Genomic DNA, 17,928 nt, shown 5'->3' on the forward strand with positions numbered 1-17,928 from the left:
ACAGTAGAGCATCTTCTCTGGAATGTAATTACGCACACTATATCAATGTTTGCACATTTGAATCAAAGTGAATATGTTATGATTATAGAAGACTAATTAGATGCTTGCTTGCCTCATGTATAATTTCTCATGAGGCAAGGGAATAAAGTTTTTTAGTACTGCATGGAATTTGTAGAACTTTGGCCTACAAATTGACACAGACTCACACTTATCATAAACATATTTGTACGTAAGCTCTTGAGTCATCTGCCTCTAGGTGAGCTTTAATTACATTCATTTTAGCTCTGTGCACGAAAATTAATTAAGAGTTAATTAATTAAGAAAATGTTTCTCAATTAAAGCTGATGTTTGCATGTAAATTGATTTTAGCAGCTGGAGAAAGCCTGGTGGCACGTTCATGCTTACGGAAACCCTTCGGTAAGAGATCACTGTTGCAGTAAAGTAAAACACCACTACGCCCAGCTCTTAGCTCTGCTATACTCTCTGCGCAGAGAAGTCAAGCAGCAGCACCCCATTGCTTCTGTGAACTACGCATCCACCTGCCACATGTGACTTATATCTGATCTTAAACCTCACTGACGCACACAGTGACGACCCCTCCATACCCCATAAACAACAAGATGCACACGATAGATGCACAGCTTTAGCCGTCAAACACCGATTTACATTTTGAAAGCCAATACTACGTCCACTTTGATTTATGTTGCGGAGGGCTAAAGAACCAGGGCATTGATGCGGTAAAGACAGGCATGGTAAAGTGACATGCGGCTGCTGTCAAGAGTGCTTTTCCGAGGCTTTCTACTTCTGACTTAATTATACTTCAGTGGACCTCGGCTGATAAGTTCCAATTCTCTGGACAGGCAGCCAAAACATGCACGTTATGAATTTCATCTGCGGCAAGTGAAACTGGTGGGAGACTTCTGCACATCTCCATGGCGAGGGGCGGGTCATTCGCAGGTGCACATACACTCATTTAGAGCGCAAACATGGAGGCGCACCTGAGGGGAAGGCGGTAAGCAACAGACTGCAACTGCCCTGTCAGAGTATCTGTTGGGGTGGTTGGATTTATTTAAACGGGGTGAGACACAGCGAGTGACCTTCTTCATGCCAGCCAGGTGTGTCAGAGGCAAGCGTTCCAGTGAGAATAACTCCTCTTTCTTCTCGCGTTTTCTGTAACCGAGAATGGAGTTCAGAGAGGTCTCCAGGAGCCACAGACAATTACAGCACAGAATCTAAATGTATTCTTCTTTCGCTTTCCCCTCATTCACAAAACGGACGGGCTGAAAACCAAGTGCCCAATCATATTTTTCCTAAACAGAACCAACTGTAATGCCAGACTTGATGAGGTCATAGGGCCAGGAGTCCAACGGTCCAACACAACGCACATACTCATGCACTCCTACACTCCTATGTAGTGTACAATTCCAGCTAGATCAGTAGCTTATTTTGTTCTGCTCGGGACAAAGTTTCACAATCCAATGTCCTTGTAGAACCTAAGCTTTAGTGTAGTAACATTCACAGCCACTCTTGCAACACTTCCCATCTGAAGGAACCTGCACATGCACTCCTTACAAAATGGAATGGTAGGTTACTCTTTGGATGCAATTTCTCCCAAGTGCCAAAGAGGGCACTGTGGGGCTACGATTCGTCCAAGTGTAAAGAGAGACATCGTATCAAGTAAGGAAAATTAATTTAGTATGCATTAGTTTAACAACATATTTAACAAAGAAATAATCGTTTTCATATTCCTATATACATTAAAGTTATTTCTTTCTTCAAATGAAACAATTTATATGTTAAGTCTGAAGTTATGAATAAAATAAAGGCAAATAATGATGAGTTCTCTATAAGCCTCATTACTTTGCACATATATAGTAAAATACCAGCATGACCCCCTGTTCGTGTAGCATATTCTGCTGTGTTTACACCCACATGTTCAGGTGGAATAACCAGCCTTCTTGATAAGACAGAAACTGCACCAACTAATTTCAACTTAAATGCCTTCATTATGGAAATTACTTTTGATAAAACACAGAAAACTTTTTCAGCCTTGTTTAGAGTCATGTGTCTTAGATTCACCCCAAGATCCCCCCCCCCCTCCATCCCAAAACAAAAAACAACAACAACAAAAAAGCACATATAGTCTCAAACTAAATAAATAAATAGTATACCATTGTGCAAGCCATGTGTGGCTCTGCTGGAGGACCGGTTGTACTGAGTCCCGAATGGTGAGTAGCTCTCAGCAGGGGCTTTCTGCTCTGCCTAGAGAATGGATTCTTTGCATCTGCTTGGATTTTTTATGAACCACACTGAGTGTTGGCAAGGAGACAAGGCAGTCAAGCCCTCTAATGAGTAATAGGGTCTGTTTATCAGAGCTCCAGATGAATGCAGATGGGTAGCTGCTGTTTTTAAAATAGGAATGTAAATGCATGAGTGAGTACACACACACACACACACACACACACACACACACGTTTCCTGAAACCTTACAATTGTTCTCAGAAAAGTCTAGTAGTTCACACTATGCCTCCTGTCAGGCAATGAGGACATTGGATCGTTGAATAAACAGGAAACAGAATCTCCACTGTGCATGATATTTATTTTAAAAAGATGGTTGGGAAATCAGTTTCCCAACATCCCTCACTTAAGGCAATCCAGATGCCCTTTTTTTTTAGAGTGAATGCAGAGAAACACTGCTCAGCACTCCTCTGTTCCCTCCCTATCTTGATCACGCTGATGAACAATATTAACATTCAACAGTTGGCACGCTTAAGTAGAGTGCTTTTCCTTTTCATTTCATTATTTTTCTAAACTAATAACACACTACCATAGATGATTTGTCTTTCTAAAGCAGGTCTGCACTTCTCCACCTTAAGGATTTACAGCTGCCAGGCTTCTGTAAGATGGACATGACTCCTGAATCTGGCTGGTATTATCTCATTTCCCTGATATTCCCCTAGCACAGCGACAACAGAGCTTGGCGTGCTCAATGTCTCCCTTTCAACCGATGGCCCCTCAGTTGCTGTGTCATTGGCAGTCCACTTCACATAAGGGGGTTGAAAAATGATTTATTGGCCCCTGTCAAAAAGAGGTAGCCCAGCACGTCTCTAGACACCACAGTGCTCATGAAGATATAGCTATGGACATGTTCAACGGGGACGAGCTCTGACAGGCCTGAGGGCTGTTCAGCAGTACTGTGCATGTACAACCCTCTTGTGCAAGCTGTGATACTGTGAAGTCATGTGAATGCCGGGACACCAGTAAACACCACAACAATGGGGTTTAAAGGTATTACATTGCCAGAAACACGCCAGGAAATGTTTTAATTGATGAATTTGTTCCTGACAGTCAGGTTTAAGGTGAATTCAAATAGAAATGGTGAGTGTGTTGTGTTGGAACATCAGCCCCTGGTGTGACACAAACAGTCATTTGAAAGTAATGGAAGATGATGGGTGGGTGGCTAGAGTCATGTGTGCATTAACAATCACTGCCCCGACATAAACATGGTAGAGGAGCACTAGATGACATGCTCTTTGGGTTAGGTATGGAGATTAGCACTTTGTTATCGTATCTGCCGTCTGTTCATCATGAGCCACTTTGATAATCCTGAATATTCGAGTAAGATAAACAACATTGCTCTGTACCATGCACTAATGAATTACCCTGACACCACAGCCTGATAAAAAAGATCGTCGTGTCTTTTTTCCTGCTACACATTCAGGTAAACAGCAGGATCTTTCTTTAGCCTACAGGCTTTCAGCAGCAGCAGCTCTTCTAGCAAGTTTGTTTATAGGATGATGAAAAAATATATTTGCACCAAGAAGCCCACAAATAACTTATGATGTCAGCCTTTCTGTCATGCTATTTGGGTATGCCAGTAATAACTTTGTAGCTTTAATGGTTAAGATGGGTGCAATTATAGCAAATTCTTCTGTGCCAGACAGAAATAAATGTGTACAGAAACTATTGTAATTGTGTAATTAATAATAATTTTAGTAATTTTAGTAGTCAGAAGTGTTGTGCATATTTCTTTTTGTATGTAAATTCAGTGTCATTTTCCCAACCACAAGAATCTATTCTTCATATCATACAGTGGTGCAGCACTCTGAGGTTAAACACATTATGCAATAATGTCGTAAATTATTTGTTTTGTGTACATGGTCGATCAAGGTTTCTCGCTTCAGACCGGAAACATCATTTTAACAGAACATTAGAGCCTAAATAATGTATATACATAATTCATAGCGGACGAATGCACCCAACTTTTTCATTGGGTTAGAGTCGAATTCAAGATGTTTAAGCTGGAATGCTTTTTTTCGGCGCTCTTATCCCAACAATGAAATATAGAGGTACTGGGGTTCACTAGGTAATGTGTTCACATATGTCTGAAGTACTCATTCTTGGCAGTTTCTCCTATTATTGAATTTGACGACTGACAACATGCAGAGTCAGCGTTGGAGGTGACGTGTGGCCATATGGTCTATGATTCTTTTTCTTGCCATTTATCAACATTTGAATAATGACACATCACGTTTCAATGTTTCTGGTGGTATTATTTTACAACTCACGTGAGGAGCGGCGGTTTTATTTACACGTGCATTAGTCTCCCGCTGACGTCCGTTAAGAGTAAGTAGCCAATGAGTCTGGAGCGGGGCGGAGGAGCAGGCTGATGTTGATCTAGGAGGAAGTTGGTAAAGCAGCGAACCTGTATTCGAGTTTAAGCGCGCATCTATGCTGCTCACGCAGTTTCTTAAATCGTTTTCTTAGAAGAACAGCAATCGCTTGCAATGACATTAACAAATTAAGCCTGGATGTTCGCGTTGCGTAGCGATCTATTTCTACAACAAGTTATTCATCGGTAAACCGTGTAAGGCTGCCTTTTATTTTCCACCGTGGACAAATCTAATTGTTCTACTATTAAACAGAACACACCGAGAAAAAGTCGGCTCGGAAAATTTTGGAAAACGACCTCGTCATTTATTAAATAGTTAATGTTTAAGTATATTCATTTTACGACCGACGAGGGAGTAGGTGAAACTCAGCAGCCTGCGTAATCCGATAGATGGGTAGGCAACTATGTGTTAGTGTTTAGTGGCGGCGAGTCCTTTCAACGTGTTGAAATAGACAAGCGTTTCTAGAAAGAAGAAAAAAACAAAAAACAAAAACAAAAAAAAACCAAACAAACTTAAACCTTACGATAAGCAAGTGGAGATACAAAGTAAAAAAGGGATCTGGCTTCTGAGGACCTTGCCAATAATGATTTTCTTTGATGACTGGATGTAAGGGGACTTTACGTGTGCATTATTTTAGACTCCTGGATAGAACGGACTGCATAACTTTTCCATTGGTTGATAAATAAGAAAAAAAAAAACATAAACTCGGGAATGCCAAAGTTCTAAATCTAGAGGAAAACAAATGGATCAGGATGCCCGCTAGATTTAGGTGTCATATAACCCACATCTAATCGACTACGCTGAAAACAGCCGTGCTGAAGCTTGTCCTGTGAAAACAGGGCAGTTTGACGCTTCCGTTAGGATTCAGTCAGAGCACTAAAATAACAGGTAGGCTGTATAGAAGAAAAGCCGTTTAGGATATTGCGATTCTTGGATCTTTAAAATAATTTGAAGGAAAACAGATGCCGACAATCTGACTAACCCCGGGTTTTACTACCAGGAACTATCGAACTACAGCGCCAACATTTGCGAACAAACAATGCTGTTTTTGTTGTATGCTGTTGCCTGATGTGAGTGGTAGTACCACTCGGTTTGAAGCGAGTTCCAGTTAGGAATAGTTTTGTTCTTGCCAGCACGACACCGTGTAATGAGTCAGTAGAGAGACAGAGACACATGTACGGGAGTCACAGTTCAGACTTCACAATGGGTGTCCGTTCAATTATTCGAGGTCCGTTAACTTCATCCGAAATTAGTGAGGGAAACGCATTTACAAAAGAGTTGGCAGGTCTCTTCAAGGGGCAGCATCTGAAGCGATGGAAAGAAGAAGTAGAGCGCCGTGGTGAGCCGGGTGGCGCCAGCTCTCTCCACGACTGGAAGACCTGCTCAGCCAAAGCCGAGACCGAGAGTCACCGCGCTCCTTCTCAAAAATTCACTAAAAAGATCTGTAACGCGTCGGCTTATGGGATCAAGAATATTACCACATACGATGACAAAATGATCACTCCAAATATTAAAAGAAGTTCTTCCGTGAAAAATTGCATCTGGAATGAAAGGAGAAAGTTTGTATTATGTGCTTGGTGTTGGTGGGCGTTCTTCTGTCTACACATCCACGTGCTGAAAGCTGTCGCACAAGGTAAGAAAATAGGCTACGTGTAAAAACGTATGTGTAAACAGTGGCGCTTTTATTCACTTGTTTGACTGTAAGAGTATTGTAAATAAGGTGCGATGGAAAAACGTGATTATACAGAATTCAAACAACGCTTGCCTTCTGGACCCTATGACAAATGGGGACTATCTGTCGACGTAGTCGGGCTGTCGTCTGTACCACTCACTTGATTTCAATAATAATGGCAAAGCGAACTCTGGCATTGACATGGGGGCTCTAAGGTTTGGATGTTAATGCACAAAAGAAAGTCATTAGGTAAGCCTGCCAGCGCTCCACTGATGCCTCTCCTGGTCACAGATGGCACTTGCATTATGTGCCTTCCACGACCACTCTATTATTGCTTTGAATTCAGTGGTGTGGCAAGATGCTCTGGGGAAAAAAAGTTTAGCAGTTGGGACGATGAAGTTTCCTTACAGATATGCTGACCAATGTTCCAGCATAAATGACTGCGGCTAATTAAGTAGAGGTTTTATTTGCTAAAATGTAGAATGTCTATGTTATGGGGAAAATACCTTTACTATGCCAATGAAATGCTTTCCAGTTGGATTTTCTCCACAAGTTTGCATCAGAAATTTGATTGGATTTATTTCACAGAAAAAAAAGCATGATGTGATAATCTTCAAATAAGACATGTGTTGAATTGATCAGCCCTGCATAAGTATTGATGGCAGGCTTTTTGATTCCTCTGTCAAGTGGTTTTAATGAACATAATCAGAACAGTGCAGTGTATTAAATGAATTTATATAATTCCCTCAATATTGCACAGATTAGAGGCATTTTTGTCTGGTAATCTAAGGATAAATGTTCAAAAATAAGATACTTGAATTTTTATGAATAGGAAGCCACATCCAACCCAGAGCGATCTCCTCCCACCATATATGTATTTTTATCACTTGAGATGTGTCATTTGCATTTTTGAAGACAAAAGAAAATGAGTATCAGTGATTATCCATTTAAGGAGATTCTCAATAAAACTCACAAACCTTGCAGCCTCACATTAAGCCCTAAACAGATGGGTCCGAGGTCTTGGGAATGTTTTGCCTCACAAATACTGGGATTATATGTGCACTTTATTTTGGTTAAGATGTGTATGATGCAAAGGCAAGAGAGGATTGGTAGACCGTTGCCTCATTTTGAAACAAGTTAATGGGTAATTGCAGAATTGCATATCTAGCATAACAGTTAACTTCCAAACAACTTCTTTGCAGCTGGGTCTGTGGGAAATCGCAGTCTACAATGTTTTAATATTTTAATAATGACAGGGATTACTCAGCATTATATGATCTAAGATCGAACATCTAAGAGTGTTACTTCAATGTCAGTGGCGATTTTGAACTTTAGAGCACTCCATCTTTTGAAGCAAGATATTATAGCCAAAAGCTTGTGTTAAAAAATTATAGAAATCTAAAAATTGAATTTCAGGGTAAAATTTAAAATCTTCTGGTATCACTGTAAACACTTAAAGATAGCAGTTATTAAAGGATTTTAAAAAGGTTAGGTGTTGGAATTTTTCAATGTTGGTCTCACTGCAAAACAAAAATGGGTTTGGAATTTAGCACAGATCCACTCTGTACATTGGTAGTATGACCTTTAGATGGTGATAAATAACATGGTGTCCTATCGTGGGTCATATCAGTTTTCTATATGCTACAGGTATTCATATTTCTGTATTTGTTACAATGTTTTTAACACAAGTTTGAGAGTGAGTTGAAATAATAACCTTTTGTAATAATAGTCTTTTGTTTGTGTCCTTTGTGAATGCTTTCAGTGCTCCAAAGTCTACACCCATCTCCGCAGTGCTTACTGATTAACTTTGAACACTGAGAAGCAGACCTTGGGATTCCTCACAGAATAATGTATAGGCTTCATTTCACCTTGTGAAAAACAAGTCAGTGTTAATAGGTTTAAAGCTTTACATTTCTTTTATGGAGAGGTACTTATGCTAGGCTAGATATTGTGCCATCTTAGTTAACAGCTTATATATTTATTTTCTAAAGGTGGTGGAAGAGTGATGTGCATGTGATGTCAGACAACTCACAACTCCTGGGTCAAGGTTTTAGATAGTTGGAGAGCTCCCAGCAGTGTTCTGGGAATGGGATAGTTGTTATTGATTCAAGTCAACGAGCCAGCAGTGTTATCAAGGCTTGTATACTGGGATACGACTGACATTTTAACCTCTGCTTCATCCACTATAAGAATAAAAGCCTCTGTTTTTTGCAACACAGTCTCTCACAATCCATTAAATTTGCATTGGTGTTTTTCAATTAAATGGAATATGGCGGAGACCAATTGCTGAGTACATGCTGCGAGTTCATGCAAGAGGAGGGCCTGTGGGCTGGGGACAGCACTGCTGCTGGTATGTGAAATAGGGATACATTCAGTCATTCATAGGAGCTGATTTCCACACTTTCATGAGGGGACAACTTTACTAGTGCTTGATATTCTTTAGGCTGTATAGATAGTTAGAGAGACAGACCATGGCAGAAAATGAGCGAGGTCAGTGTTATTTAAGATGCACAAATCACAACTGGGCATCCTAACTAATGGCATCTGTGCCTGTAATAATAATGACTAATAGTGTTGGTGCGCATTGTGTGCGTAAGCGTGGTTTCTTCCATCTTTAAGTGCTACTGCAAGGCACTTCTTCAGCTGGCTGTATTACACAACTCATTGCTGACTATGTACCTTTGCTTGTCATTGCCACATCATCTGGGCAATCAGTTTCCTACATGCACTTCTGGATTGTTTTCTTTTTCTTTCTTTTTAAAAAAAATATGCTGTAATATGTCAGAAACATTTGCTTACATTCTGGAATTTGATCATTTTTTTCATTGGAACAACTGCATGTAATTTTTTGGACTGCCGTTCTTTAGACCATTTGATTTGTAGTCGGGTGTTCAAGCGTGGGCCCTTAGAACCATATCTAATTGATTTGTGTGGACAAAGGATGCATGTGCATGTGATTTCTCAGGTGCACTGTTGCAATTAAGGATGTTACATAATTCATGTCAAAGATGAAATATGGTTTCCTATCTACTACATTAAAATGATGAGCAAGACCCTTCAGAATGCAAATTCATACCAAAGTTCTTTTATATTAGAATCTGGTTTCATCCTTTGTATTTCCTGTAAAATGAATTTAATCTTTTTTTTTTTTTTTACATTTTTGTTTAGGTTTATGAAATTAATGATTTAATAATTTATGAAATTAAGTGGCTGGCCTTTTTTCTTTCTTGGTTCTGTTTGATGAAACTTTGATGGTATTTTCATTTTACTGTGGACTGACTTGATTGCTGCAACCAGATGACACGTTAGCCTCACAGTCCTGGTGCAAATAGTTGTAGAAGAGTAAAGAAAAATTACTCATAAAATGCTTATTATAATTTACAATTTGCATAAAAAAACCTTTTGTGAGAGTCTAGATCATTTCACAATAATCACACACACGATGCACACATCATACCGCTCAAAAGCTCGTCACAGATGGCTAATAGGTTCACTTCTGAGCTATCAGAGGTATGAACAGGTATGAGCAAGGACTTTCATTCACCAAAATGTTAGACATTTTCACCATAACAAAAAATGGGCACCTCTAGGCACTTAACAAAGAACGAGCCACTGTGCTGTTAACAAGCTATGTGAACCATCACATGCTCATGACAGATTGAGTGATTGTAAATGAGCAATTGGTTCTGAATAGGTTTTTAAGAAGACGGAAAAAATCAATAATTTAATCAACCTTAAAGTGTCCTGTCAAAGCATTCACCAATCTTTTTTAATGCCATAGAGCAGAAGAAGGCCCAAATGATCAGTGTTATCATATATCCTGTCTTTGCTGAATCTCCTGAGCAATTTGTCAGCTAACATACTAAACGTTTTCTGTAGTCCATTTGAAATACATTATTGTTTTGAAGTACTTTTATGTAAACATAGCTGAGTAGTGTTTATGAAATATATGTTTGCAGTTTGGAGTGGAAATGTCCCCAACAAGAGTGTAGTGGAGTATCAGGAGAGCCTCTTCCCTGGAACATGCTTGACCACTAGACTAATGGGCTTCCTGGTCACAGACGGTACCGTGGCATTCATTGGACATGATCAGAGCCCTAGGGAGCAGGACTCATGCCATGGGCTCATTTTAAAGGAATATATGGGGGCAGTGCAAGAATAATCCCCTCAGATTGCCTGCAGGTGCTGATGGGGAATGCATGCGTTGCCCTCCAGCCAGGTAGCAGGCTGAGAACTTTGTCAACACTGAACTTTTAGATCTAAATACCCTGAGACTTGTCTTGCCTGCTGTTTTGCTTCCACTTTCCCATTTGACATGTAGCTATTACAGTTCAGACCTTGCCCCAGTGAAACATGCTTGCTAGATTGACTTGTTGATTGTAGGTTAACTCAGTCCATGGTAGTTCTACTACCAGATGTGAGATACTACGTGTGGTGACTTCTCAAAGGACACATGACTATGATATGTTTTAAGTTTTAAAAAATTACATATTAATAAACATACACAAGAAATAGATGACAGTTTCTCAATTCCAAACTTTCTGGTTTTATCTTCTGCCAAATAGACTAGTCTTGAGAAGGGTTTAGTGATTATCTGATGAGTTGAATCAGATGTGCACAGAAATCTCTGAGTTTGCAGCACAGGTAATGGAGCTTTGCTGCAAAGCAAACATATCCGTAAGTATTTATTTGCTCTTTGGGTTAAAAATTAAAAAATGGACCTTGTGATTCATGTTGGTTATATGCAGCACAATGTTATCATGTCTTTGCAATATTGCCCAACATGTAGAGACCTTTGCTCTTTCATAGTACAAGGCAGGAAAATAAATCACAGTTGTAATGTTTTGCTAGTTTTCCATACAGGGTGCCTGTTATTGATCACAAAAGCTAAATCTCTATTTCCACCCTCCACAATTCTTTTCCTGTAGTTTACAGATACATACTCTAACTGGGCACTGATATAAATGTTTAAATATTACCCATAACAGATATTTTCTAACTTTCCCTGTCAGGCTGGACAATATGATAAAATATGATCATGATATTTTTTCCCCATTTTGATCAATATCAACATTTAACACAATATATAATTTGATAATGCTGCCTGCTTGAAGAGTATCCTACTAAGGACTGAAGCATAAGGAAACCAGAAGTTCATTAGTTTAGAATATTTTAGAATATAATTCTAACTTTAGAATATAATTTATTTGCAAAAATAGAATAATATAAACATCTAACTGTAAAGATGCTTTATTGGCCTTAAACTTTATTTTAACAACATAAAGTAATATTAAAAATTTACTCGCTGTATATATCGCAAATTATTTAAAGATATTGAACACTGAAAATATAAACACTGTAAACCAGTCATTATGCTACATATATCATTAAAAATTGTTATATCATTAAAACTTTTTGTTATATAGCTTTTCTTGTGCGGTAATGGACGCAAAAGATGACACAGCGTATTGTTTTGGGACAACCCCACTAGCGCTGCTAAAATGTGAAGGGACTAAAGTGGGCCACATTTTCACATTGTGGGTATGATCGCTGTGGACAAGATTTATTTTGATTTGGTTTGCACCTACTTACGACATATTTTGCAGACAGTCCTAATCTGTGCGTCATCGCTTTTCTGATATCCAAACCTCTTCCATATAACTGATGTGTCGTAACTTTTTGTCAACAATTTCCTTAGCTTTGGAAGATCTTGCGGGTTCACTTTCACTTTCACTTTAGTGTTTAATTTTTTCCTTGTTTTCAGTTTTCTTCAGCACTGGCAGCTCAAACAATGCTTTGAGATAGGAATAGACGCATACAAGCCAAAAAAGCTAGACTGATTGGCTGTTGTTGCGTTTACTTCAGTTTGTTACTTCTGTGTGATAAACTGATGCATATAACCTTACAGAGTCAAAAATTTAGAAGTGAAAAATGTATCGACATACATTTTTTATCACAATCCTGTTTCGAGATTGTTTTATTTCTCACCACTTTGTCCCTGTTTAAATGACAGTAAGTGGAAGCAATTTTCCACTGCAGCCTAATCTGTGCAGTCACACCGATAACTAACCACATGAAAGAATGTTTCCATTGAACATGGATCCATTAATCCCAGCGTGAGAACGGGGTTTTGCTTTCACATTATCTAACATGCTCGTTATCTACTGTAGTTGTTTGTTGTCCAGCGGTGCAAGAGGTCAGTGTGGAATCTGGCTGAGAGACAGGAAACACCTGTTGAAGCTCTCTCCTGCCTTCCACAGAAGCATGCTGATAAATGAGATGAAACCCAGTGTCGGTTTTAGCACTGGAATCACATTAAAAGCTGATTTAGTTTTTTGAATGGTGGAATTCCAGGGAGCGGTTATGGTCTTAGGCTTTCAAGTTGCTATATGAGAAAGACAGGCCATAAATACTCAACACCCTGCCAAATGCTCTGGCTCAGAGTGGAATAAATATTTCACACATTCAGCATATTCCTCTGCTCCTGGATCAGTGGCATTGCAATCTTTGCTTCCCCCTTTAAAATATGACCCCAGGGCTCTTGAGGTAATCTGTCATCTGTACCCAGTTGAAATGACAGTGTCATTTACATCTCTGCAATCCTCCTATGCAAACACATGCTGTGCCTAGAATCCCAACATGCAGAGATTTGTCAGAGATTTGCACAGATGATCTAAACCAGCATAAGCCAGACTCCAGCAGAGCACTTTTAAAGTGGAAACCACTAAAGCACCCAGCTTTACAGCTTGATGTTATCAAAAGAGAGATGTTCCTTTGGGTGGAGGGGACATGGAGTAGTATGATAGTAGGCAGCTGAAGAGGGCCGTTGGAGAAGTGGCTTTTCTTGAAGCCATGGCAGCATTTTTCACTTGAGGAAGTTTGTCATTTGAATGGGCATGCTCCACTCTCTTTGTCCTTTGCTGTAGCCATGGAGCGGTACTGTGTGATGTTTGAAAGGGAGTTATATGGTACTCTCAAAATTGGTCTAATTTCCAGTTTTCCAAAACTCAGAAGACTATCAAAGTCAGGCACCTTTATTAAGCATTCTTCAGGCTGTGAACAACGCTGAGTAAACAACTCCGCTTCTTTCCCACATTTTAGCTTAAGCAGGCTGCTTTGATTCCTGAGCAACTGAATTGATACAGGTGGCTACTATATGAGCCTGTGCATTCTGTTGTGTCTCTTTATCTGGGAGGTAGAGCATTTGGAGCCTGAACTGAGGTCTATGAGTATAGACAGGCACTACATATGGGGCAGGTAGTTATACTGTAGTTTGACGACTATGCCATATAAAAGTGAGGAGAACTGGTTAATTGGGTCTGTTAAATGATTAGATGCAGCCCAGTATTATTTCTATAGGCTGGATTTTGATTTCAGCAACTGCAGGAGGACCTTTCCACATTGGCTTTCTATCACAGATGCTTTTTTTTTTTTTTTCCGAGCATCTTTGAACGTCTGCTATGGAAAAACAAGTATCAAAAATAGGAACTTGAGCTGGAACAGGCAGACATTTTTAGGTTTTTAAGGAAAACCTTTAGCCGATGACATATCCAGAAATATGATGGAAAAGCCAACGTAATTATCCTATAACCAATAAAGTGAAACTGTGTCAAACAATGACAGAATGAACCGTCTCCTTGAGACAGTAAATTCCTGACTTTCACCAGGCCTATCTTTGGTCCTGCAGTTTGGAGTGGAAACAAATATTTTGTCAAGCAGGCGATGCATTAAATTCCACTGTTTCCCTCTATTGCTCAGGAACAGAGAGACTGCAGTTGAAGGACGATGACTTCACTAATGATCTCTCCTCTCATAAAAGTCAGCCTGCAGCTCTTTGGGCGTTGTCAGCGACACCATATGAAAATTAGGCTGATACACTCTGATGGTGGGGGGAGGGGGGCAGGGGGTTGTGGACTTCCTGGCAGCTGCATTGTGTGTAGGAGCAGTGCTGCAGCAGGTGGCTGATTTGTGACCGGTGTGCCACGTCTCATGACCTTTCATGAACCCAATGATGTCACGGAGCCTTCAGAGTCTGTGAGGGACTGAATTTTCATTTATTCATTTACATTCCAATAAGCTCCTTGACCAAGAGCCTGCTGTCATACCACTTGACTTTTTCACACAATAACATATAAACATGGAGAATATGCAGGAACATAGGCAATCCCCTGGATCTCTTTTGTCGATACATGTAATAACAAACGGCTGTTTGAACTCAAATGTTTTTGACATTTTAAAACATGCACTAATTTTCTGAGAGACTATAATATATATCAAATGTATCTTGCAAACTTCTTCTTTCTTTTCACAAATGCCATTGGATAGCAGCTTGGGTGTGATATTTTAGAGAAAGATTTTTCACTGAGGAACTTTAATGCCATTGATTGAAGTGACAGAGTCTGGTGAGGTATTGCTTAGTGAGCTGTTTTTTAATTCCAAGTCTCATCCATATATTAGCACTTATTGGCAGGGGCATGATGATCATCTTAATCATGGCCATTGGAAGATGTAATTGCATTCTCTTAATGTGCAAAAAATGGCAATTGACCTCTTTTCTTCATGCCTCACTGCCTGAGTAAGGTGAGCTGTGGTTTTTGGTGTTGGCTGTCAAGCCCTTGTCACTGAAATGTTAACATGGCTTAATAAACATTCTGAAGACCCCATTAATTGATGTTTCCATTAGCAATTATGGCTGCTAATGGTTTACAGGCCAACCATCTGAATGATCTCATAATCAGAACATGGCAGAGAAAACTGAAGGCTGTGCTCCTGCTGTACCTTGCAGGATCCATGGGTCAGAAGCATGCAGCTGGATCAAATCCATGTTTGTTTAGCACAGACATAATTGTTCATTCACCAATCACTGTGCCCCATGACTTGGGCTTTTTGGACTATAAGCCACAGGAGGAACATGATTGGACCTGATTACTATGATTTTGAAAAATTCAAACAAAGGCAAAGTGTATGTGCACTTAGTATGCATGTTCAGTATGCATGCTGGCACCCTTAGTGTAATGCATTATGAAAAAATGGAACAAGCAAGAATAATAATTGGCACTGTGAAACTGGCAGCTATGACCAAACCTGGACTGACCAAAATAACAACAGCAAACCTCTGACAGACTGATTTTGCTTAGAGCAGCCCCCAAGTGGGAATTTGAATATGTGCATTAGAAAGAAATCAAACTGATATTCACATCAAATAAACCTGAAAATGCCCATGACTGATTGAGCAATCAGCAAAATGAAAATTCCTCTAATGACAGACAGTCAGATGGTGGTGGAGCGATGGAAGGAGTGCCCTGTGGCTAATCTGTTGCGTTTGTACCAAGGTAAATGGCTCACAGTCACCTAAAATAACAAGGTCAATTAAACTCAGTAGACAAGCTGATTAAGCCTGAGCATGGAATTAATGATGAGAGACTGGGCAGGTGGGGTGTGATGGGCAGAGGTGGGCACGGGGGGGGGGGGGGGGGGGGGGGGGGTGCAGGAGTGTGCTAAGCACAGGCTAGCACTAGTGTGTGCTGGGCAGAAGTGGGTGCAGGCATGTGCTTGGTAGAGACATGCACAGGTGTTTGCTGGGCACAGGCATGCAGTGGCATGTGTTGGGAAGAGGTGGGGGCTGGTGTGTGCTGGGTAAAAGTTGGGGCTGGTGTGTGCTGGGTAGGGGCGGGCACGCTCGGTTTGGCCACGCGGTCCTCCTTCATGCTGATGAGACAGGGCGAGCATGCCCGGCTGGAATGATGAGGCCAGAGCAGAGCCGTTGGCCCATTATGCAGGCTTAATGGCATTGCTGTTGTCAGTAGCAATGCATCTTAGGGCGATGAGACCATACTCCCTCACATCTTCAGGCATTCACTGTGCCAGTGTTGCCCTCGGTCTGCATCTGGTGCAGATGTTTGTGTGTGTGTGTTTTGGTTTTTTTCTTTTTTATTCCTTCTTTTCTTTCTGTCTTGATTTATTTTAAACCTGTGCACCAGGGGCTGGAGTGAGTGTAGCCCACTGAATAGTTGAGAGCCAGGCACTTCACAGGGCCATGGGAGATGGCCTTGAGACAGCACAGCTCTGCTGTAGGTCAGCAACAGGGAGCTGGGCAGGAACAGGGAGCTGTGGCCTCTTCTCTTCCAGTTCTTGTCCACAACATATAACCAACGGGAGCAAAATCCTGGTCTCAGAGCTGCTCTCAGCATAAATTGTGTTTTATTTAATTTTTTTGTGTACAAGAGAATGGAGGTGGCTTCCTATTGTGATTGAAGACAGGGGGGGTTATCATTGACAAGCAGCCCTTTATGCCCTGCTTTAATTGAAGAGGTTTGTTGCTCCAAGGTCATGGAAGGAACTGGAGAAGCGTAGCCTTTAGTGATAAGCAGCCATTTGTTTCTCTCATACTGTTGCTAAGATGAATACCTTTAGCCCCAAGAAGCTGTGCAACAGTGTAGAACAATCTCGCTGCTGTTCAAAAGTGCTGTGGTTTCCTCAGACTACTATAGGTAGTTATGCCGTCTGTGTCGGTTGTATTGGCTCGAGCTCTTCCATGAAGTAATGTAAATGGAAACAAGGTTGTTACCCAGTAATGAAAATAATGATGTGAGCTGGGTCTTTGTGGAGTTTTCAAAGCCTGTTCTTTAATTGAATGACTTGAGGAGCGGATTCAGGAAACTACTGGATGGTGCTGGGTGTTGTAGTCTGACTGGGGGAGGAGGCAGGACTTGGGAGTGCTAAGCGATGAAAAGGAGAGGATGTGTAGAATGTGAGAGGTGACACGTCTGATAACCTATAAATAATGTGCCTGCGAGAGGGAGCTGGCAGACACATGGCGAGGCAAGGAACTCCTGGGAGGGGTGGTGGGATATAGGGAGAGAGAGAGATAGAGATAGAGATGTTGCAGTTGTTTTTCTCACCAAGACAGATGTGCTGAGGGACTGGGGGTCACATTTATCTCCATCTACCCTCTCTGAGGATGGGCCCACCTCCAGCAGCCCTGTAGGTGGGATACTGATGCAGGAGCAAGCTGTTAACCGAACCACTCCCATCAGGGTGTTGTGAAATTTGCGTGCTCCTCTAAATATGAATGTGTATGTGTGCAGTGGGGAGGCAGGGCCTTTGGACCAGTGTGATGACATTTCACCAGGCTGCATGCGCTATGCCTTCTAACGTCTGCAGGGATGGCCTGGCACTAACTCTGGTGTGCGCATTGGAAAACCTGACGTAAATGGGAGAAGCTGGCCATCACTACAGCAGCCAGCTGTCTTAGCCAGCGGCTAGGGTTGAGCTTTGGATTGGCAGTGTTTCACTAAAAGTAATAATATCCAGGGGCAAAGGTTTGTGCAGTTTGAGTGTGAGCCTTATTATGTGGTTTTGCCCTGCGGTCTTGATATGTGAGTGCTATTTGGTAAAAAAAAATAAACGTACATGTCTTAATAAAATGGCAACACTGACACATTATGGAGAGAAAGTGTTGCAATTAATGTGTGTGTGTGTGTGTGTGTGTGTGTGTGTGTGTGTGTGTGTGTGTGTGTGTGTGTGTGTGTGTGAGAGAGAGAGAGAGAGAGAGAGAGAGAGAGAGAGAGAGAGAGAGAGAGA

The 17,928-nt window shown here is 40.9% G+C and overlaps 1 protein-coding gene across 1 annotated transcript in view; it reads left to right on the top strand.

Annotated features, from left to right (window-relative positions):
* Positions 1-4,640: 4,640 nt before the first annotated feature.
* sdk1a (sidekick cell adhesion molecule 1a) overlaps positions 4,641-17,928 on the top strand; it is a 182,030-nt gene continuing 168,742 nt past the window's right edge. Inside the window, exon 1 of the mRNA XM_035528817.1 lies at positions 4,641-6,306. Coding sequence (XP_035384710.1) covers positions 5,847-6,306 — 460 coding nt within the window. The 5' untranslated portion in view covers positions 4,641-5,846. The remainder of the gene's footprint in view (positions 6,307-17,928) is intronic.

Source organism: Electrophorus electricus, chromosome 8 (assembly GCF_013358815.1).
Source record: "Electrophorus electricus isolate fEleEle1 chromosome 8, fEleEle1.pri, whole genome shotgun sequence".
NCBI lineage: Eukaryota > Metazoa > Chordata > Actinopteri > Gymnotiformes > Gymnotidae > Electrophorus > Electrophorus electricus.